At 43.5% G+C, this 23302-nt stretch overlaps 1 protein-coding gene across 4 annotated transcripts in view; it reads left to right on the forward strand.

The window, feature by feature from the left end:
- The window catches only part of LOC141087889 (A disintegrin and metalloproteinase with thrombospondin motifs 2-like), an 851362-nt gene that overhangs the window by 194624 nt on the left and 633436 nt on the right, over positions 1–23302 (forward strand). For all 4 annotated transcript variants that reach the window (XM_073573740.1, XM_073573737.1, XM_073573739.1 and 1 more), the window contains one exon: positions 16769–16922. In XM_073573740.1, coding sequence (XP_073429841.1) covers positions 16769–16922 — 154 coding nt within the window. The remainder of the gene's footprint in view (positions 1–16768; positions 16923–23302) is intronic.

The following is a 23302-nucleotide window of genomic DNA, read 5'->3' on the forward strand; positions in this document are numbered from 1 at the left end:
AATGAGAAATACGCTGGTCAACTTTAACCCTTATAACTTCCTAAAAAAAAAAAATTATGTTTCCAAAATTGTGCAGATGTAAAGTAGACATGTGGGAAATGTTATTTATTAACTATTTTGTGCGATATCACTCTCTGATTTAAGGGCATAAAAATTAAAAGTTTGAAAATTGCAAAATTTTCTAAATTTTCGCCAAATTTCGATTTTTTTAACAAATAAGCGCAGTTCATATCTAAGAAATTTTACCACCATCATGAAGTACAATATGTCATGAGAAAACAATGTCAGAATCAGCAGGATCCGTTGAAGCGTTCTAGAGTTATGACCTCATAAAGTGACACTGGTCAGAATTGAATAAATTGGCCCGGTCATGAAGGCAAAACCAGGCTCGGTTGCGAAGGGGTTAAATCTATATTTATTGAGATAACGAAGTGAACGATAACAGTGGACGATAATGGTGGACAATAATGGAGTGAACGATATGAGATCACGGGTAAAAACTACAAGTGTATCAATACTTGGCACATTACAGAGACAACAGCATGATACAGGATGCAATTAACATGAATAACTCGGACATTGCAGAGATAGCACAACAACAGCGTAACACACAAATGCAGTTATAATGGCTATCTATAGCAAGTCACACTGCTATCACTGTACTACTCTATACAGAAATTATGCAGTGCACAGAACATTATAAGTAAGCTACAGGATACAGAGCACAATATACTTCACTAGACCAGCAATATATAAACGGCATAGCATCCATGACAGAGCTTCACTCTGTTAGCAATGTCCAATATGCAGGCTTTTCAGCCTCACAGTTATATCTCACCCCGTCAGGGTTCTCTCATGGCTGCTTCTCCATACTGCAGACATTCATTCCCTCCAGGTAACTCTCAGGCACTTGCAGCCATTAAACACAGCGTCCATACGTGCTGTCAGGCAGGAAGCCCCATCTCAGCGGGACCTTCCACACTGGACCAACCAGGTCCCAGCATTCAGGCCCGATGTGACCTACCTTGGCCACATTATATGGTCCATAGCCACGCCCACCGGGTCACATGACTCTGACCTCATCACAGGTCCTTCAAGCCTTTACACACTCTTTACAATAGTGCTTTAAACACACCCCCTGGGTGGGTTTGTAGGTAACCAGGTCCGCCCATCTCTCTAGTTACCTGGAGACTTCTCCCTTACACATTGAAACAACACCTCAGCACTATCACTGCTGATCAAGACATAAGTCTCCATCCCAAAGCCACCCACTTTGAGATACATAACGGCCATTCAGTATTCTGCCATTCATCCTTTCTCCTGGGACATCCACACAGCACCCCCTAGCGGACTCAGTGGTTACTACACCACAGGAGATAGAGCCTGGAGGACGTGTTAATCGCTAAGGAAAGCCCAGGAAATGTCTGCAAGCTTTCTTTGCCCGGGAAGCTAAGGGGGCAGTACTAATCAGAACACATTACTTTGTTAAAGGAGAAATGTTCCTGTATCCAGGAACAGGACAGATGGGTGCCTAATGACCTCTAATATTTCTAACTGGTACTATACTATGAATTAATTTGCTGCACATAAATGGGTAGAACACAGGAATACATCAGAAATATGGCACCAAAAGATGAGTTGCTGAGAGAAAGCCTAAAGCAGCAACAACAAAGGATCTGGAAGGAAGAACAGGAACATGAAGCGCCATGGCAAGACAAGCCACTGCATGGGATGTACAATCAAGAGAAAATGGAGGTGGCACTAATCATGGCACAAGAGCAAGCACAAGGTACCAGATCCATAGAAGTACAAATCTACCACACAAGAAAATACCCAAGGTGCAAAGAAATCTCAGAAACAGTCCAACACATAGTGGCAGGATGCAAAATGCAAGCAGGAACAGCGTATACCGAACGCCACAACCAAGTAGCGGGATTTGTATACAGGAACATCTGCACAGCATATGGGCTAAGTTCCCCTAAGTCCAGGTGGGATACTCCAGAGAAAGTGGAGGAGAATGAAAGGGCTAAAATCCTGTGGGACTTCAAGATCCAGATGGATTAACAGATGTTGGCTAACCAACCAGACATAGTCACAGTAGACAAGGATCAGAAGACAGCAATGATAATAGATGTGGCAGTGCGGAGTGACAGCAACATCAGAAAAAAGGAATATGAGCTGGAGAAATACCAGGGCCTCATAGAAGTACTGGAGAAGATGTGGAAGGCGAAGGCAACAATGATAACAGTGGTGATAGGAGCTCTTGGAGCAGTGATCCTTAAGCTGGGAAAATGGCTACAACAGATCCCAGGAGCAACCTCTGAACTCTGTCCAGAAAAAAAGCAGTGCTGGGAACAACTAAGATCCTACCCAGAACCCTCAAACTCCCAGGCCTCTGGTAGAAGACCCAAGAATGAGGAAGGGCAAAAATAAAAAAAAGACCTTATACCGGGTGAGTCATAAAGGACGGACGTTTTTAAACTAATCATAAAATCGTTAAATATTTATTAAATATAAATGTATTCACAGATTTGGTTACGTATACTAATAGCATTTGACAAATTCAAGTGTGGAAAACAACATCTGCCATGTGGTGGCCATTATCAGTGATGCATTTCCAAAGGCGTTCTTGGAAGTTGGCATCAACACGTTCCAACACAACTCTGTCGATTTGGGCAACTTCCACTCGAATAGCTTCCTTCAGTTCTTGTAATGATCGAGGCTTAAGCTTGTATACACGTGATTTGAGGTGACCCCATAAGTAATAATCGCACATGGACAGGTCTGGGGACCTAGGAGGCCAATTAATATCGCCAAACCTGGAAATGATGCGACCAGGGAAGAGAGGGCGAAGAACGTTCATTGTTGCTCCGGCTGTGTGGGCCGTTGCCCCATCTTGTTGAAACCACACACTAGAGATGGGGATATGTTGCCGTCGTAACTCAGGAACAAAGAAGTTATTTATCATGGCGATATAACGTTGTGAGTTCACGGTAACAGTATTGCCATTATCGCCTTCGAAAAAGTACGGACCGATCACGCCATATTTGCCCATAGCGCACCACATCATTACCTTAGGGCTGTGCAGCGGTACGTGCCGTTCGTGGAGCCCCCCGGTGGTCGTTTGTTCATTAGTGTACCTCGTGTACGGAGTGCTTCAACCCAACGTAGGATAGTGTTACGAGCGGGAACAGCTTGATTTCTGTGAATATTGAAATGACGCCGAAACTCACGCTGAACGGCTGTGATACACTCATTATTCTTGACAAAACTGTCGTACGCAAAAACGCAATGTTCTATCGTCCACGGCACCATAGCTTAAACTGAAACTAAAATAAAAACAATGCTTTCACCTCACAAACATAACCCCGCCTCCCGCACATCTCTACCTCCACCTGGTGGTGAGTTATAGCCACTTCAAATACATCCGTCCTTTATGACTCACCCGGTATATATATATTTTTTTAGGTTCTACTAAAGTAAATCAGCAATAGATTAAACCATAGATAAACTTTAATCTGAGAATGTCTAAGGTGCTGTTTGATAAATGTTATATTTTAACAGCATATTTAGTTTCGGGCTTCCATCTAAAGAAAAGCTCATTTTCTTTAGCTTTTGTTTGTTATTTGACTTTTGTCAGGAGTATCTTCAGAAGCATGCTTTCTATCAATTAATTTATTATTTGGATATCTTCCCTGAAACAGTTTCCGTGGTGATGAGCGTGGCTTTCCTCTGTGCCGATGATGATCTGTAAAGCGGTTACTAATCTGGTGCCGGAGTTAGGGGTTGCACCAATCATTAATTTCCTGTTTGAAATCTAATACACTAAACATGATTGTATAATAGGGTGAGCTACAACCACGGATGAGGCTTTGCTGAAGGGTTTTAATGTTCAGTTGAATATTGCTTTCTAATGGAAGAGGTACATTATTTTGCAGTGATAACCGCCTACTATCTATAGGCTTTGGCCTTTGTACAACCCAATAATAATAATAATCTTTATTTTTATATAGCGCTAACATATTCCGCAGCGCTTTACAGTTTGCACACATTATCAAAACTGAATAACTTCATGAAACTAAAACATAAGTCTTATGTGCACAGAGCTTGAAAAAGTATGCGAGAAAGGGGGGATAAAAAAGAAGCATCAGTCCCTCATTCTTAGCTGTGTTTTTTTTTTTTCTTTTGCTCTACTCCATCCTTTGCCATTACCATTTTTCTTTTCAACCTCAACTATGCAACCTTTTGCCAAAAAAGACCTAAAAGGTAATACTAAGTGTCACGCTCACGCCCTGACTGGTTGGCGTGAGCCAGGGGGTTGTGGCCCCACTGTGCCACAAACCAGACTACCCTGGAAGGGGTGTGACTAAAGGGGGTTTTACACTAAGCGATATCGCTAGCAATATCGCTAAAACGTCACTGGTTTTGTGACGTTATAGCGATATTGCAAGCGATATCGCTATGTGTGATACTTACCAGCGACCGGCTCCCCCGCTGTCCATCGCTGATCGCGCGAGAATGTCCGGCTCCATTTCTCGTCGGGCGCTTCCTGCTGAGACTTCCTGCTGTGACGACGAGCGACGCGTGGAGGCGGGCGGGACGACGTCTGGATCGCTGTGTGTGAATGGTAAGTATCGTGCACTGCGTCGCTGCTGCATCACTGTGAGATCTTTCTGTATGAAAGCTCACTAGCGATCATTTAGCGATGCACCAGCGATCCTGACCGGGTCGGATCGCTGGTCGGATCGCTGGTGCATCGCTAAATGTAAAAGGGCCTTAAGACAGCTGCTTTGGTTTTCACTGGAGCCTCTGTATAATGAACACTGTTGCAGACTTTAAACAGAAGTCTGCACACATGCTCCAGGGAAACCTCAAGGTCCTAAAGTGTGTGGGGAGAGAGGCAGTGAGCATATCTGTCGGTGTGAATGTCCTGAAGCACGTGACCGCTGGGGGAGTGGCTGGGGCCAAATCCCGAGTAGCGACAGTGACCAGTGAAGCCAGAGAGCACTCAGGACATGCCGGTATCAAGCCAGGAGGTCGGAGTAGTGCCAAAGGATGAGACACAAACAGTTGTCAGGACGTAGTCAGAAGTCAGGAAACCGAAGATATCAGAGAAGTACCAATGGGTCAGACAGGAGGAAAGTCTGAATATAAAGCCGGGGTCAGAACCAGAAACAGACAATCAGCACAGAATCACAAGGCAATACTCAGAACGGGAGGACAGATTGGGCCAAACACTTGAAGGCAGAAACAGACAAAGCAGTATGCAAGCACACTAGGGGTCAGCTGCTCAGCCAAGAATGAATGTATTACTGACAAGGAACCCCTGGGAGGGGCGATTTCTTATAGCCCTCCCAGAATCAAAGGGAGGCCACACAAAATTAACCCTGCGAGGATGGAAAAGGAGATCCCGTCCACAATCATAACACTCTGATGGTGAGGTCAGGCTTGTGTGGCAGGCAGCTGCCAGATGCCACTCGAGGGTGGTGTCTGGCTGTAGCTGCTGATCCCACTTGGGGAGACAGAACGGGTGACAGGCACAAGTAGCAGAAGGACAGATGAGCACGGCAGGCAGGGCTGACACTGGCAGGCGAGCACAGCAGAAACACAGGCAGGCGGGCACGGCGGAGACACAGGCAGGCGGGCACGGCTGAGGCACTGGCAGGCGGGCACGGCTGAGGCACTGGCAGGCAGTAACGGCTTAGGCACAGGCCAGGCAGACACGGCTGAGACACAGGGCAGGCAGGCACGGCTGAGACACAGGGTAGGCAGGCACAGCTGAGACACAGGGCAGGCAGGCACAGCTGAGACACAGGGCAGGCAGGCATGGCTGAGACACAGGGGCAGGGACCAACTGGAAAGGCACAAGGACACGGGCAGGAAGGAGTGGTGTGTGGAATAGGTAGGGTCCTGTTCAAACAGCGGGTACAGGTACTGGTACAGACAGGAAGGAATGGTGTATGGAGGAACAGGTTTGGACCTGTTCACACAGGGGGAGAACTTCAATGCTGTGGAGAAGAGCTGTAGAGCAGCAAGAGGTTCTGTAGCAGCAGAACCAGAACAAAGCAGAACCGCAAGAGTACAGAGCACAGGCAGAGCCGCAAGAGTGCGGAGCACGGGCAGAGCCACAAGAGTGTGGAGCACAGGCAGAGCCGCAAGAGTACAGAGCAGGCAGAGTCGCAGGAGTACAGAACACAGGTGGAGCACAGGCAGAGCCGCAAGAGTGCGAAGCACAGGCAGAGCCGCAAGAGTGGGGAGCACAAGCAGACATAGAGGACACAAGTAAAGACACAGCAGGGAAAGAAGCCAAAGACAAGGAGACTGACAGACAGAGGTAGGACAGAGTTCAGAAAAGGTAACGGTGCGAGACAAGGTACAAGACCAAGGACACAGGGACCAGGGTATACACAGGTACAAGTCAAGGCTAGGAGCAATAGCACAGAGACCAGGATATTCTGCCTCCTGGAGGGCGGCAAGACAGGTACAAGACAAGGCTAGAACAAAGACACAGAGACCAAGATATTCTGCCTCCTGGAGGGCAGACAGACAAGTACAAAGCAAAGCTAGGAATAAAGCCTCCAGAGAAAGCAAAACATTGAACAAGGCCTGGCAGCTCAGCAGCAAGACACTAACTGAGTTAGGACATGACACAGGCAGGGTCCACTGGGTGGAGCTGCCCTAAATACCAGAGACCTCTTGACGATTGGCGGGGAGCTCATTAGGCAGGTGCACACTAATTCCATAAGAACCATGCACACAGCTAGGAAACATGCTGAGAGCAGAGAGGAAGCAAGAGACACAGAGCATGGGGCTGGCAGTAGACAGAAATCACAGCATGACCTGGAGCAGTGAGTAAGTTGGTGTGCCGGGGATGGGAGGCCATGCAGTGATGCCAGCAGGGTTGTTACACTAAGTAGATAGGTACATGTACAGAAAACAAAATGTCAGCAGGCTGCAATATAGCTGTGGTGTATACAGTTGTCAAACTGGACCAGTAAAATAGATCTGCAAACTAGACATACTAAGCTAATGTTAGATACAACACTTTCCCATATAGATTCTTTTCATTAGCATGGTCAAAAAGCTCAATTACATAATTAACACAAAATCATCCGTAAAATTAGGCCCAAGATGATAGAGACTATATTAGACCACAAATAATCCTAATTAAATATTGTATAAAAACAATCACACACATAGATCAGAGTGCAAAAGATCACAAGGATATACTGCATATGATTATCAATCAAAACCACCAAATGTATGTAGATAGTATTAAATTATGTAGTCAGATTCCAATATTTCATACTAGCTGAAGATCCCGGCGTTGCCCTGGCATAGTAACTAACTGCGGTTAGTTATAACAAATTATAATGATTATCCTCCATCCCATAGTCCCGTGCTGATATACCCATCATACATATCCTCCATCCCATAGTCCCGTACCCATCATACATATCCTCCATCCCATAGTCCCGTGCCCATATGCCCATCATACATATCCTCCATCTCATAGTGCAGTGCCCATATACCCATCACACATCCTCCATCCCATAGTCCCGTGCCCATATACCTATCATACATATCCTCCGTCTCATAGTCCCATGCCCATATTCCCATCATACATATCCTCATCCCACAGTCCGGTATCCATATACCCATCATACATATCCTCCATCCCATAGTCCCGTGCCCATATACCCATCACACATCCTCCATCCCATAGTCCAGTGCCCTTGTACCCATCGCACATCCTCTATCCCATAGTCCAGTTCCCATATACCCATCACTTATTCTCTATCCTATAGGCCGGTGCCCATAGACCCATCAGACATATCCTCCATCCCATAGTCCCGTGCCCATATACCCATCATACATATCCTCCATCCCATAATCCCATGCCCATATACCCATGATACATATCCTCCATCCCATAGTTCAGTGCCCATATACCCATCACACATCCTCCATCCCATAGTCCCGTGCCCATATACCCATCATACATATCCTCCATCCCATAATCCCATAATCCCATGCCCATATACCCATGATACATATCCTCCATCCCATAGTTCAGTGCCCATATACCCATCACACATCCTCCATCCCATAGTCCCGTGCCCATATATCTATCATACATATCCTCCATCCCATAGTCCCATGCCCATATTCCCATCATACATATCCTCATCCCACAGTCCGATGTCCATATACCCATCATACATATCCTCCATCCCATAGTCCCGTGCCCATATACCCATCACACATCCTCCATCCCATAGTCCAGTGCCCATGTACCCATCGCACATCCTCCATCCCATAGTCCAGTGCCCATATACCCATCATACATCCTCTGTCCCATAGTCCAGTGCCCATATATCCATCACACATCCTATATCCCATAGTCCAGTGCCCATGTACATCACACATCCTCTATCCCATAGTAGATGGAGGCCTGATGCTATCGCATCGGGAGGGCAGTAATGTCACGATGGGGGCAGGCTTTGCAGCGTTGAGAATTTCTCCCCCCATGTGCTCAACCACCTATCCACTCTCTCCCAATGTGCTGACTTCTCCCATCTGTGCTCTCTTCTTTGACTTGTCTACCCCATGTGCTATCCCCCTTGTCTGCTGTCTCTCTCCTTCCTGTGCTGTGTCCTCCCCTCATGTGCTGTCCTGTTTGAGCTGTCTCCCCCCTCTCTCTCTCTCTCTCCCCTGTGCACTTTCTCTCTCCCCCATCTGCTGTCCTCATTGTCTGTGTCTGACTGTGTACAAAACATACCACAGCTCCTGGGCAGGGGAGGAAGCAAAAGACAATACTGACATTACAGCAGGAGATCACAGAGGATACATTTTGTGAGGTAAAATATTGTTTAAGAACAGTCAGTGAAATATTTTACCTCATAAAATGAATCCTCTGTGATCCCCTGCTGTAATGTCAGTACTGTCTTTTGCTTCCTCCCCTGCCCAGGCGATGAGGTATGCGCCGTACATGGTCAGACACAGACTATTTTTAAAATGAACTTTCGTTCGTGGGAAAACCCCTTTAATGTGACTGGCTTCCTCTGCCTGTAGACCCGTTGCACATCTGCCGCCGGGATCAGCTGAATGATTCACTGCGCCTGTGCAAAATTTGCGCAGGCGCAGTAAATCATACCACTGTTTGGCGTATACAGTGGGTGTTGCGACGGTGTTCCGCTGGTGGTACCGCGCAAGAGGCTGGTACAACCAGCAGTTTGCATATTGAGACACCCATCACTTGGGATCCGGACACATCTGGATGGAACAGGATGTGAAGACATTACAAGGTAATTATATATAGATATGTATATATTAGATATTTATTATTCTGGGCTTTGCATGTGGAGTGACTGTGGCTATGTAGAGTGGGCGTGGCTTGATACACACACATATACATTCATACACTCATTTTTATATATGTAGATATTAGTTAGCCATGACACACCTCCTATAAATATATAGTAATGATGCCATATATTGATAGTGTCCAACGCCAGTTGGACAACCTATCTCAAATACTAATTATAACAGGAGAACCAAGAATACATTGCATACATTGAAATCATAACTGTGTAATAGTTATATTACCCTGATTTGCTCCAAATTCATGAACGTGTAACACTATCTTGCTGAATGCAGGCAAAGTCTGACAATTTATTAATAGTGCATATATAATGCTACCATGCTGTGTGCCGACAGTGTCAAACAATGTGGTGTTAGTGCTTTAGGTAAGGTTAGGTTCATATTGCGGTTGAGTCCGCAGCGTATCGTACGCAATCACAAACGCATGAAAAAACGCATGCAACGCAACGTTTTTTAGCCGCATCAGCTTACGCATGATGTAAAAAAAAGCTGCGTTTTTATACGCATGCGTTCCATAGGGATAAATCTTTACAGGAGATTTTCCGTGACACAAGCCACGCCCAATGGGTGTGTCTCATTGGATGTCTGTATATAGACCCTTGTACAGATGAAATCCTCAGATTTTGCTCCTTTATCCTTTGCTCCTTTCTATCGGAATCTGGATATCAATTTGTTTCTTGCCTTTGCTCATGAGCAAGAAAGGAAAAGACAAAAACGGAGAAGATGGCGTTGGCGCCTTTGGCAACACCCCATTGTTGAAGTCCAGGAGAGCCATGGAACCTACCAATTCTTATTCACTGAGCTCCGTGAAAACCCGGAGAAATATTCTGACTACACGAGGATGTCTCAAGAGAGCTTCCATGAATTGCTGGGTCGTGTACAAAGAGCCATCAGCAGGCAGGACACCCAGCTCTGTAGAGCGATTCCAGCTGAGGAATGTCTGCTGGTGACACTAAGATGCGTAATATTTAAAAATAAATGCCTGTCATAATTATTATTGTTCTGCAATGCACTTAATTTTTTTTCCTTTTTTTGTTTTTCAAAGCCGCTGTCGTAAATATTATAATTCATAATATTTTTTTTTCTTTCTCTGTTTGTCAGATTCCTGGCTACCGGAGAGAGCCTATCATCGCTCCATTTCCAGTTCCGGATTGGCGTTTCCACCCTTTCTGGGATTGTTGCAGACACCTGCCGGGCTTTGTGGGATGTTCTGCGTGAAGAATTTATCCCCCTACCCACCACCGAAATCTGGCAGGGAACTGCTGAAAAATTCTGGGAAATTTGTAATTTCCCCAACTGTTTGGGCGTAGTGGATGGAAAACATATTCAGATTACCAAACTGGCTCTAAGTGGATCCAAGTACATTAATTATAAAAAATACTTATCTATAGTGCTCATGGCGATTGCAGCTGCAGACTGTAGATTTCTCGCCGTGCACATTGGTTCTTTTGGCTGTGGTAATGACTCCCAGACCTTTAAAAACTGACAGGGGCCAACAGTTGTATGGTAATAATTTTAATTTCCCCCTCCCACTACCTCTTCCCAGCACTCAAGGCCCACCAATGCCATTTGTTGTGGTTGGTGATGAGGCCTTTCAGATGTGTGAAAACCTATTGAAACCATACTCCAGTCGGGACTTGAACCACACAAAAAGGATTTTTAATTACCGACTGACCAGGGCACAAAGAACTGTTGAGTGTGCCTTTGGTATGCTTGTCTCCTTGAAATGGCACATTTTAGGGACAGCAATTAATCTCAAAATTGAGACAGTTGATGAGGTGGTCAAGGCGTGTGTGGTTCTCCACAACTACATAATGGCTAAAGAGCGACCAAACTTCGAACTTGATGAACCTGTTTGTAACCCGTTGCCAGATTACCATCATCACCCTCTGAGGACAACAAGGGAAGTTGCCCAAATGAGGGATACATGTGCGGACTACATTGTTTCTGAGATTGGACGTGTGGCATGGCAAGATGAAATGGTTTAGTAAAATGTTCTTGTAATTTTATGTAATGTTATGGACTTGTAATGTTAAAATGTACCTTAAATGTTTTATGATAAATAAAAAAATATAGTAAAACACCTGTCCACTTTGGTTATGTCACCCATGTTTTACACTTCACCTGTTCTATTTGTCAGTGCTATGGTAAGTGACTTCTCATTAGCTCCATCATCTCTTGAGTCTGCATTAATCTATAGTTTAATGGATTAATGGACACTGAAGAGATGATGGAGCAAATCCACCTCATATCTTTACTCACCTGCCCATGTGTCAGAACTAGTGCACTCAGGATGCAGAAAGCACAGCATCCTGAGTGCAATAGCACTGACACCTGGGCAGGTGAGTATTGCTGACCCCTGACCCTTTGTGTTGTATTACATTATTTTTTTTTGGAGGCTTTTCAGTCCTCTTTGTGGTTTTGCCACCTCATAGCTACATGATAATCACAAGAAAGAAAAGGAAGAGAAGATTGTGTTTCATGGAGCTATGAGGTGGAAAAAAACACTGTGTGAGTAGACGGCGATATATGTGTTGACGGCTTATGGTGTATGTTGCAGGTGACGAAAGAGACAAAGAACTAGCAGTGATAGGGGAAAAACAACACAATTTTATTTACAAAAAAAAAAAATTACTTTTTACAAAATGAGGGGGAAATGTTACGGACCTGGAGGAGTGTGGAGATGGGAGGCTTTTTCGCCTCATTGGAGTGGTGGGTTCCCTAGGCATGGGGGTGGCGGTGGACGACCGTGCAGGAGCCGGACTCTGCGTGCTGTTGGATGGCCATGCAGGAGCAGGACTCTGCGTGTTGGTGGTGGTGGACAGCTGTGCAGGAGTAGGACTCGGCGTGGTGGTGAAGTGGCTTTGCACAGCACCCGGCATGGTGGTGGCGCTCTAGTGGTGTGCAGCAGGACTGGGCATGGTGGTGGCCATACAGGGGTATGCAGCAGAACTCAGTATAGAGGTAAATCGTGTAAGTGGTGGCACAGTTGGAAATGCCACGTGTGGCTGCGGGAATAACCGAGTCTGCTGCATAGCTTGAACGTAAGCAGCATTGCAGGCCTGCATCACATTCAGCTGGAGTTCAGGCGTAAGGTTTTCTGACATGCCCCACTATATCACAGAAAAAAATGGTGTGCTGGTCTCTAGAGGTCGGCTTCCAGACGGTCAAGGCGTTGGTGGACAGACTGGAAAAGTGTGTCAATATGGTTCAAACCACTATCCAGTCTATCTCCCACCGCCTACAGGCTATTCTCGGGCATGAGTGTCCTGTCCGAGGCCTTCTGTCGCTGTCGGGAAGACCCAACAAAAAAAGAGGCAGAGGAGGTCTGGGATAGGGGACGACCTGATGGACCAGCTGCCTGTTCTCCAGCCTGTGATGCCGGCCTACTTACTGCATCGCTGGTGAATGGCTGGGACTGCTCCGAAGCTGCTTGCTGAAGGACCGCTCCAGAGGACGATCCAGGTTCGAGGGAGCTGCTCCAGGTTCTGTGAAAATAAAAGAAAAATATTACTACCAAAAAATAACAATTGTACAAATGCCATCTCCTGTGGAATAGAAAAATTCAGATTAGGGAATACAACACAATGGAATACAATACAAAAATACTTATGTTCTCTGCAGCAAGGACAGGCCTCAGGAAAACCAGCATCCGGTGATATTTCCGGATCCTTGCTGCCACACCACTGCGAACCTGTTTCTCCTGTCTCAGGTCCTTGTTGAAGCAAACCTTCATTGAACGCCAACGGGTTATGACTTTGTTCACTGTGATGGGGAAAAAAAAGGGTTAAACAATGCACTTTAGGCCGGGATCACACAACCGTGTGTGATGCGAGAAATTTGCAGGAGTTTATTGCATCACACACGGTTGTGTGATCCCGGCCTTTACAGGTTCACTGCCATGTCAGACCACATTGCAATACTTGCGAAATTCCTTTTTGACTCATGGCGTGGCGTTGTTCCAGTCATCCATCATCGCTTAGGCCACCTCATTCCACAGCCTCCAAATCACCACGATGTCATAGTGGTCTCGCTCTCGGGTATCCCACAAGGCAACTCTATCCTGCACTAGTATGTTCAGGAGGTCTTTGTTGAGGTAGTACTCCTCCCGTTGTGGAACCTAGAAATAAAAGAAAGACATTAATGTATGAAAGATAAAACAATTAAAAAAAAGACAGAAAAACTAAAAAACTAGAAACAGTCAAGAAAAAAAACTTATACGCCGTCTTGCCACAGGAACTTGTGCCTCCCTCTGCTGCTCCTTCTCCTCTGCACTTGTTGAAGTGTTCTGTAAAAGAAAAAAACATGTTTTTACCACATATAAAGTGACAGGGAATACTTACCAATCCGTAGCAAAGGTACTCACTTCAGACTCCTGTCCGGTGTTTTCAGTGTGCTCTGGACTTGAAGCCAAGGTGATATGTTGCTGAATGCTGCAAGAAAGAGAAATAAATGATTACAGACTGCAGGGAGAAAAAAAGCCAGACAGATTTGAGCTTGTATACTCACATTTGGGTAAATTCAGAGTCACTTCCACAGTCTGTAGTCTTGCAATCTCTTCCAGACGCTTGAGAGTAATAGACTTCCAGTGCTCACACCCTCTTTTTATACATCTTTGTGTAGGGGGTGGCTAAAACCAGCGTTTAGACATGTTTACTCAGAAAAACACATGCGTATTCAAACACAAGCGAACGCATGTGCTTTGCGTACGCATGCATTCCCATAGACTGTAATGCATTGTTTAGACACATTCCTTCCGCAAGCGTACACATGCATATGGTGGTGGCAATTTGACACCTCCAAAATTCCAACATGTTGCGTTAGCCGCGCCCCGCTGCGCAACCCGAAACGGCGCATGCGTAAGCAAATGCAGGTGAGCGCGTGCTAACGCATGTACCTGCCTACAACGTTAAAGATAGGAAATCACGACGCATGCGGATGTATGCATCAGAAACGCTGTGGACACAGCTGCAAATGTGAAACCGGCCTAAGAAATGTTTAATAGCCATAACATTAATTTTATAAGGCAGTAAGTATACAATCAGAGGAATAATGATCAAGTGTCACGAGTCGGGTGCTCAGGACCAAGGGCTCCTTCCTTGTACCTAATGCTAGGGGCACCCTAGCACGCCCTGTTTCCCAGATCATTTCTGATGGTGAAGATGCCGGGGCCATATACCTTGCCTTAGCTCCTGAATCTGCCCTCAGTCTGTAACCTTCCTCCCCTCCCATGGAAGAGGCGAGTAGTAGTATACCGTAGTGCATCAACCAGAATAACAAGGAAATACAAACAGGAGTAAAGGAAAATATCAAACATAGAAATATACACACATAAACAACAGAGGTAAACATCAGGGAGTGCAGGATGGGGTTAAACCAAAGTAGGAAAAGGAGGAGAATTATCACACACTCAATACCTAGCAACAGTCACAGATAAATCCACCAAAGCCTTTCTACAATAACCACCAACAACCTCTAGCCATGCATCATAAGCTTGCTCTGACAATGAGTGCTAGCCAGGACCCATTTTATACAGGAGATGGGAGTGGCTAGCAATGCACAGCTGAGAGCCTTTACACAGGAAAGCTTCCAGGAGCTCTCAACTGAGCAGATTAACCCCTGACTGCAAAAAGAAATTTACTCCTTTTAAAATGAAGGTGAAGTCTCCTGGCTCCTCCCTGTCACGGTAAAAGTACTTATAGAAGGGTGTTGGTAAAGTGCCTTTCCTGCTACCCCAATGTGCATTTTGCTCTTTCATAGTCAGGATGCATTATTTCTTTGTCTTTTTTTGCTCTGGAAAAACACTATTGTGCTGTTTTGCATCTTGTTTTAGGGCAAGAAAAAAAGTGTAAATGCAGCAGGACACATGCCATTTATATCATATCACTGATTAATCACATAGGCATTGCTGCCTATACCTCCCCTATCACTCTCTTCTCCTATCTATTGAATCTGTATATTATTTGTAATCTGCTACTCTTATCATCTTTCTGTAGTGTTTGTCCAATACATTAGGCCTTACTCTTCCTAACTCTTGAGCTCAAAACTTTGATGTACTCTCACTATCCTAGAATGGCTACTATATTCCTATCTTTGGTTTTTATACAGGCTCTGATACCCCTCCTAATTTGCTGCTCTATATCATCTGATATGCTGGCTGCAAAGCATTATGAGGTTGCCAATGCTTTCCCACCTGAGATCATGTCAGCTTTCTGTGACTATGCAATCTTCTGCAAAGTGTAAAATCGAATCGTAAATTTTTCAAATTCATTTGGACCTGCAAACTTGACTCAAATACTATTCACATCAGGTCATTTGGATCATATCTATTAACTGTAGAATAAAAATGACAAAATAGTATAGTTGTTTAAGTTTTTGTCTAAAAAAGATGGGTAGAGTAGATGTGCAGCTCATCAGTCAATGATATTTCCTTTTTTGAAGGAATCCATTTCCAAAGCAATTGAGAATTAGTCTGTTTTCCATAGACGGTTTAGCACTGTAATTTATTATTATTGTACTAATCTAAAATGATATTGTAAGTGAGCAGATTAGTAACCCTGAGCATCAGTATAGCCTAACCCTGTGTTTGGCAGTGTAGAAGGTTTAGATTTCAGAGAAGAGGAAATTGATCTAGTCTCCACATTCAGATTTTCTTGTGATTTATTGGTGCAAAGAATGTTGAGAATGCTTATAGATAAGCAGAGTATTCTCTTTTGTCAAATCCTTTATTCTGTTGCCATGTCATCATGATACATTTAACTATGCATGTTATTAATAAATGATTTTGTAGAGTCAGGAAAGAAAACTATTCTTTCTCCGGCCTCGTGGTTTGCTTTGCGTTTCGGTGCCATATCCAAGGTTTCCAATTTTTTTTCTCTTTCATTTCTTGGACAACTTATCTAAAAGTCAGAGACTGCCAACGTTTTTTACGGAAACATTGGAAAAACGTAATTATTCACACATAACACGGACATTAACACATTAACGGTATTCACTGCAAAATGATGATAAAGACCATCACAATCTGTATAAGCTTATTCCATTTTTTACACGTAGAGGGAAAAAGTCTTGTTTTTTTTGGACTGGCTAGGAATCTTTTGGACCGTTGACAACCCTGGCCCTGCCTTATATGGCAGCTGCACCTTCTGGTAAAGTCAGCTAGGTTCGCGAAGAGTTGAGAGTAGCATTGGACTGAACAGGCAGACGAAAAAGAACTAGCCTTGGTTCACAGGAGCCTCTAAATATGAAAGACAACAATCCACTGGATGGATTCCAGAAATTAATGCACAAAATCACTGGAAACACAACATGAAGATTTATATACAGAAATGTGTATGATCCAAATGCTTACTGACTTTTGGTTATTTGTGTTTTGTTTTTCTAGGCTGGCATGATCCGCACAGACACTGATGAGTTTTTCATAGAACCACTAGAGAAAGATAAGCAAGATGAAGATAACGGTAGAACCCATATTGTGTATCGAAGATCTGCTATCAAAAGATCGATTTCAAGTCAGAGCACTTATACCCACCATAGCGGTAAGTCACTGATTCTTGATTAAAGGGAACATGTCAGCACTTATACGGAAGTAATGGCATTTCAGAAATGGTGCTTGTGCGCCAACTAAGATACTAAGTTTCTAGTGTAGAATAGATGCCATAAAGCTCCAGGAAAAAAAACAGCTATGCTTTTTGAATGCACTCCAACGTCCGTTGTCTGAGCTTTGGAAGATGACTCAAACCCTGCACAGGTTGTGAGATGTTCTCTGACCTGAAATATAAGCCGCTTGATCCAAGTGAATACGTCAAGAAATTACTTGATTCAGTCTATTGGCAATGTATTTTGTTCACTGTTGATTAATATTTAAGAAACAATATGGCCTTTAACAGTCTTATTCTAAAGAATCCTTGCTCGTTTTTATCTGTACCACAATGAATGCTGCATAGAAGAATGCATAGAGAACTTGTGTAATGGAAAAGTTGTACAATTTCTTCCATTACTGGACCCAGTTTAGAAAGGTATTGAAAGTACACAGTCAGAGCGGACCCATGTGAATCTAGAGATTTTTTCCTGTACCATCTCAGTTAAGGTGTCTTTAATTTCATAACTTGAGCTGAGGCCATCCAAGTTAGATGGTTGATCCACAGACAAGGTACAGAATTGCAGCTCCACCAAATAAACAGCAACGTCTGTCTCTGCATTGCCAGTTTTTGATTGGTGTACATTCTAGTAGCAGGAGGTAAATCGGGCTGTTTTAGATGAGGATGAGTTTACTCCTTGAAGAGGATCAGATTTTGAGGGTGTCAGGCTAAACATTAGACTGCTGGAATGATTGCCCAGACTAAAAACATTTGAAAACGAATTGGGGCTTGTTGCTTTCTTGAAGGTGAAGAAGTTAGTAGAAGAGAGGCATATTTATTTGTGTTTGAGGGGTTATCTAAATATCAATCAAGCCTTGTGAATAAGGCAGCAAGATTCAATTCCCTACTAGTTAGAAAACTTCTTAGGAAGAATATAGGAGATGGCAAATGGCGGAGACAGTAAGCTTTTAAGGCATCTCAAAATGCAGACTGCTTTTTACATGATGTGTTCTCTGTGAATAATACCATCAAGCATTTAGTCATCCAGTAATTTTGATTAGGTTGGTGCGTGAATTTGGTGCCCAAGTCTTGAAAACACATTTGTCACAAAATTAGCCATCCAATGTAGTGTGGGGGATGAATGCCATTTTTGCCCACTGATAAATGGAGAGGAAAACTGAGTGTGACCTAGGATTGATACAGATATATGCGACCTATGAGGAAATGTTGTGTATCCTGCCATACAGTTTCAGAGAGAATTTATCAAAGTCAAAGTAGGTGCATCGGCAGGGACAGCAGGATTAAAGAGGATAAAAAATATACAGTGCAGGTTGGGCTATTTATGGATATACCTGGAGGGGCCATTTATAAAGTTGGATCCAAAATGGCCGATTTCAAAGTGGCCACCATGGTCACCACCCACCTTGAAAAGTTTTCCCCCTCCCGTATACTAATGTGCCACAAACAGGAAGTTGATATCACCAACCATTCCCATTTTATTTAGGTGTATCCATATACATGGCCCACCCAGGTGTATCCATATAAATGGCCCACCCTGTAGTTAACAGTCCATCAATGCTACACTAAATATGTATCCAGTTATGACCAGTGCCATGCTCACTCTTCTCATATCTACAGTATGTACCATGAAGGAAAGCTATGCTGCTAAGTGGTCACTGGATCTATGGTTTATAGGGTCAACTAATACCCAGTTGCTAATAGGCACGTCAAGGAGGCATTATGTATACTTATGTAGGAGAAATGAGGTTCAATGTTCAGTATTCTCCCATGCCACTTACAGACTAAGATAATACATGTAATAACATTGTTCCAGCAAAAAAAATAAAAAGTATATATCACTCCGACATGTAGAATACATTAGTAAATGATTAAGTAAAGTGGGGAAAAAAAGTATTTAGTCAGTCAGCAATAGTGCAAGTTCCACCACTTAAAAAGATGAGAGGCGTCTGTAATTTACATCATAGGTAGACCTCAACTATGGGAGACAAACTGAGAAAAAAAAATCCAGAAAATCACATTGTCTGTTTTTTTTTCATTTTATTTGCATATTATGGTGGAAAATAAGTATTTGGTCAGAAACAAGCAATCAAGATTTCTGGCTCTCACAGACCTGTAACTTCTTCTTTAAGAGTCTCCTCTTTCCTCCACTCATTACCTGTAGTAATGGCACCTGTTTAAACTTGTTATCAGTATAAAAAGACACCTGTGCACACCCTCAAACAGTCTGACTCCAAACTCCACTATGGTGAAGACCAAAGAGCTGTCAAAGGACACCAGAAACAAAATTGCAGCCCTGCACCAGGCTGGGAAGACTGAATCTGCAATAGCCAACCAGCTTGGAGTGAAGAAATCAACTGTGGGAGCAATAATTAGAAAATGGAAGACATACAAGACCACTGATAATCTCCCTCGATCTGGTGCTCCACGCAAAATCCCACCCCGTGGGGTCAGAATGATCACAAGAACGGTGAGCAAAAATCCCAGAACCACGCGGGGGGACCTAGTGAATGAACTGCAGAGAGCTGGGACCAATGTAACAAGGCCTACCATAAGTAACACACTACGCCACCATGGACTCAGATCCTGCAGTGCCAGACGTGTCCCACTGCTTAAGCCTGTACATGTCCGGGCCCGTCTGAAGTTTGCTAGAGAGCATTTGGATGATCCAGAGGAGTTTTGGGAGAATGTCCTATGGTCTGATGAAACCAAACTGGAACTGTTTGGTAGAAACACAACTTGTTGTGTTTGGAGGAAAAAGAATACTGAGTTGCATCCATCAAACACCATACCTACTGTAAAGCATGGTGGTGGAAACATCATGCTTTGGGGCTGTTTCTCTGCAAAGGGGCCAGGACGACTGATCCGGGTACATGAAAGAATGAATGGGGCCATGTATCGTGAGATTTTGAGTGCAAACCTCCTTCCATCAGCAAGGGCATTGAAGATGAAACGTGGCTGGGTCTTTCAACATGACAATGATCCAAAGCACACCGCCAGGGCAACGAAGGAGTGGCTTTGTAAGAAGCATTTCAAGGTCCTGGAGTGGCCTAGCCAGTCTCCAGATCTCAACCCTATAGAAAACCTTTGGAGGGAGTTGAAAGTCCGTGTTGCCAAGCGAAAAGCCAAAAACATCACTGCTCTAGAGGAGATCTGCATGGAGGAATGGGCCAACATACCAACAACAGTGTGTGGCAACCTTGTGAAGACTTACAGAAAACGTTTGACCTCTGTCATTGCCAACAAAGGATATATCACAAAGTATTGAGATGAAATTTTGTTTCTGACCAAATACTTATTTTCCACCATAATATGCAAATAAAACGAAAAAAAAACAGACAATGTGATTTTCTGGATTTTTTTTTCTCAGTTTGTCTCCCATAGTTGAGGTCTACCTATGATGTAAATTACAGACGCCTCTCATCTTTTTAAGTGGTGGAACTTGCACTATTGCTGACTGACTAAATACTTTTTTTCCCCACTGTATATCTGTAAACAAAGTGGAACCATTCCAAATGGGAAAGGATAAAAGGGTTAAAGTGGTTGTTTCAAAAAGACAACCCCTGTTTGTATGCCCCATTTTGGGAAATGGGGGAAAAGGAAGTCTTATAAAGCTTTTCCATTTGGGAACCCTACTCATAATCAAGATGAAGAGAAGTCTATTGAATTCTGGAGGACTCATCATGAATGACCTTAAGTGTAGGACAGCTACAGTTGTGATTCTGGAGGCCGCCTTTTATTATCAATCCACAGGTGGGTGTGTGATCACTGTGGGTCCCCCACTGATCATAAGAGCAAGTATCTTGTGTCTTCCATTTGATTGGGTTGGCAGTTGACCACAAGGCACTTGCACTTAGACTCAAACTAAGCTTTGATGATGATTTGGTGTATAACGGTGCTTGGTTTCTTTGGGGAAGAACATCTGGTACACTCTGAAGAAGAAAGAATAAAGTAGTGCATGTAGTACGCCACATACATTTTTTTCAATTACACATCACCCTTTTATACACTGCCCAACATACAGCATTTTACTCAGAAATAGTACATTTTAGTCCACTGGAACACTGTGAAGACAGTCATCAAGAAGTGGCTCAAGTTAATTATTCCAGAATTACTAGTACAGTAAGTTCAAGTACCATGGCAATAAGAAGGCACAGTTGCAACTTTATAGTTGACATGGCAAGTATCAATAACAGAAATGTAACATTACATACATATCATTAGGTTTATCTCAAATGCTACCGTAAACCTCATTTATGCACTTGTAGCACCCATAAGTCACCTTCGGGCAGAGTGTACAATAGTTATCACCTCAATATGGCGCATTACTTCCACCTCAATCTTGCTAGGAGCTCTTGGTGAATGCAGGAGGGTCTTCCTCTTCTGCCAGAGGAAACTTGGGAAATTATTCTCCACACTCACAAGAAATGATTAAAACAGGAAAAATGCCAGCTCATCCAACCAGAGGTCCTTTGCAAAGAAAAATCACTGAGCTGTGAGTCCGAGAGGAAATTGTGGAAATGAAAATGTACTCAGCAAATTGATCCTCTTCTAAAATCACTTTTATTAGAAAGTATAAAAATATGCACTAGCCATCACCAATTATAAAGCACAACCGCGTTTCAGGCTGTCATTACAACAATTAAGCTCTAAGTCTGAAATGCATTTGTACTTTATAAATGGTAATGGAGAATCTGTTTGTTGAATACATTTTCCTTTATACCTTTACACAAGTAAGAAAAGATGATTGACACAACGTAACAGATTTATTTATAGGGGGGATTAATGGTGAAAACTGACGGAGGCATAGCAAGGAACAGCAAAACAAATAGTTTTTCCTGTACATGTCTCATGCCATGAGCCTACCTCATACACGGCAGATAGTGACTTTGAATTTATTTTCCTGTTTTCCAGTACACTATGTGGTAAAATGAATGGTGTTATTCAAACGTACAACTTGTCCCACAAAAAAAGCCACATATGGCTATGTGGACAGAAAAATAAAACTGTTATGGCTCTTGGACGAAGGGAGGAAAAAACGAAAATGCAAAAACGGAAATTGGCCATGTCGGGAAAGGGTTAATGACCTGTAACTTCTTAAGTATTTTACTTGAATTTCTTCTACTACATACACACATACATAAATGCTATTAAAGTAATACAATGCCAAGAAAATACCAAAACCCTGAATCCTGAAAGATGCTTTACAATAAGATATTTTGGGTTATCTCTTATTCCCACAGACCAGCTGTTAAAAATTCCTTTAGAAAACTTATCCAGACACTTAGCATTCCAAGTCTGTGCTTTCTGCCTCGTAGCCAAGTCTTAATCTTGGTCCAGTTTTATTTTTCTTCATCTTGTTTGTGCATCTATGTACTATGCCTTGCTATTAACCCCATATCTTCTCTTCTGAATTATGCTTGCGAGATTTATTCTAGTGTCAGCTGAATGGATGTCGGAGAGGCTTTGTTTGGGAAAGTTTCATTATTGCTGTACTGCAGTGTAAAGACCTTGTACATGTTGCACTGTGTTTGTATTCTTTATCAGAACAGGGGATTGATTGCTAGGTTGTAGTGTCACATCCCACCACGCCATCTTATGCTGCAATAATGTCTTATAGTGAGAAAAGTTTCTTGGCAGTCAGATTGTGAGAGGAGATGGTTCAGGCATAGGCCAACAAGAAGCCTGACACTTACATGGGTGCAACCAATTGGAGGAATGAGATATGAGTTTTGGAGTCAAGTGTCCAAGTGCAGGTGGTCTACGAATGGAGCAAAGTTGACTTTCCTGTTGCATGTGAAGGTTGAGTAGGCTCAGAGCCTTTCCACTGCAAGCATTGGTGAGTCATAGACCAGAGATGGCTTCTTCCCTGTGGAAGCATCAGATGACAGAGATGCTAGTGTCCGACTATAGAGGAAAATCCTTGTCCCATACGTTTGTACTTTTTATTTTTCAAAAAAAAGCTGAGCTCTACTTGCCCTCCTCAGGTTTGGCTCTGAGTCTCTGCCACTGCTCCTGATATCCCAAGCTGCCTGGAGTGCTGACATTACGTCTACATCTTTACAACCAATAGCTAACCTCAGTGGCTCTGACCAAGTTGACAGCATGATCCAATCAGAGCGCTGAACTCGGTTATTGGCTGCAGCGCTGTCAATGTGATTTCCGCACTGGAGATAATGACACATACTGGAAAAAATGGCAGAGACTCACTGCAGGACCTTTTCTTATGTGTGGTTGTCCTGAAGAAGTAGTCGGTGTGACTCTGAAACGCGTTGACAATAAACCTTTAATGCTGTGTATGTAGGTTTGCATTTCATCCA

The sequence above is a fragment of the Dendrobates tinctorius genome, unplaced genomic scaffold (genome assembly GCF_039654945.1).
Source record: "Dendrobates tinctorius isolate UK_male_01 unplaced genomic scaffold, ASM3965494v1 ptg000036l, whole genome shotgun sequence".
NCBI classification, from domain to species: domain Eukaryota; kingdom Metazoa; phylum Chordata; class Amphibia; order Anura; family Dendrobatidae; genus Dendrobates; species Dendrobates tinctorius.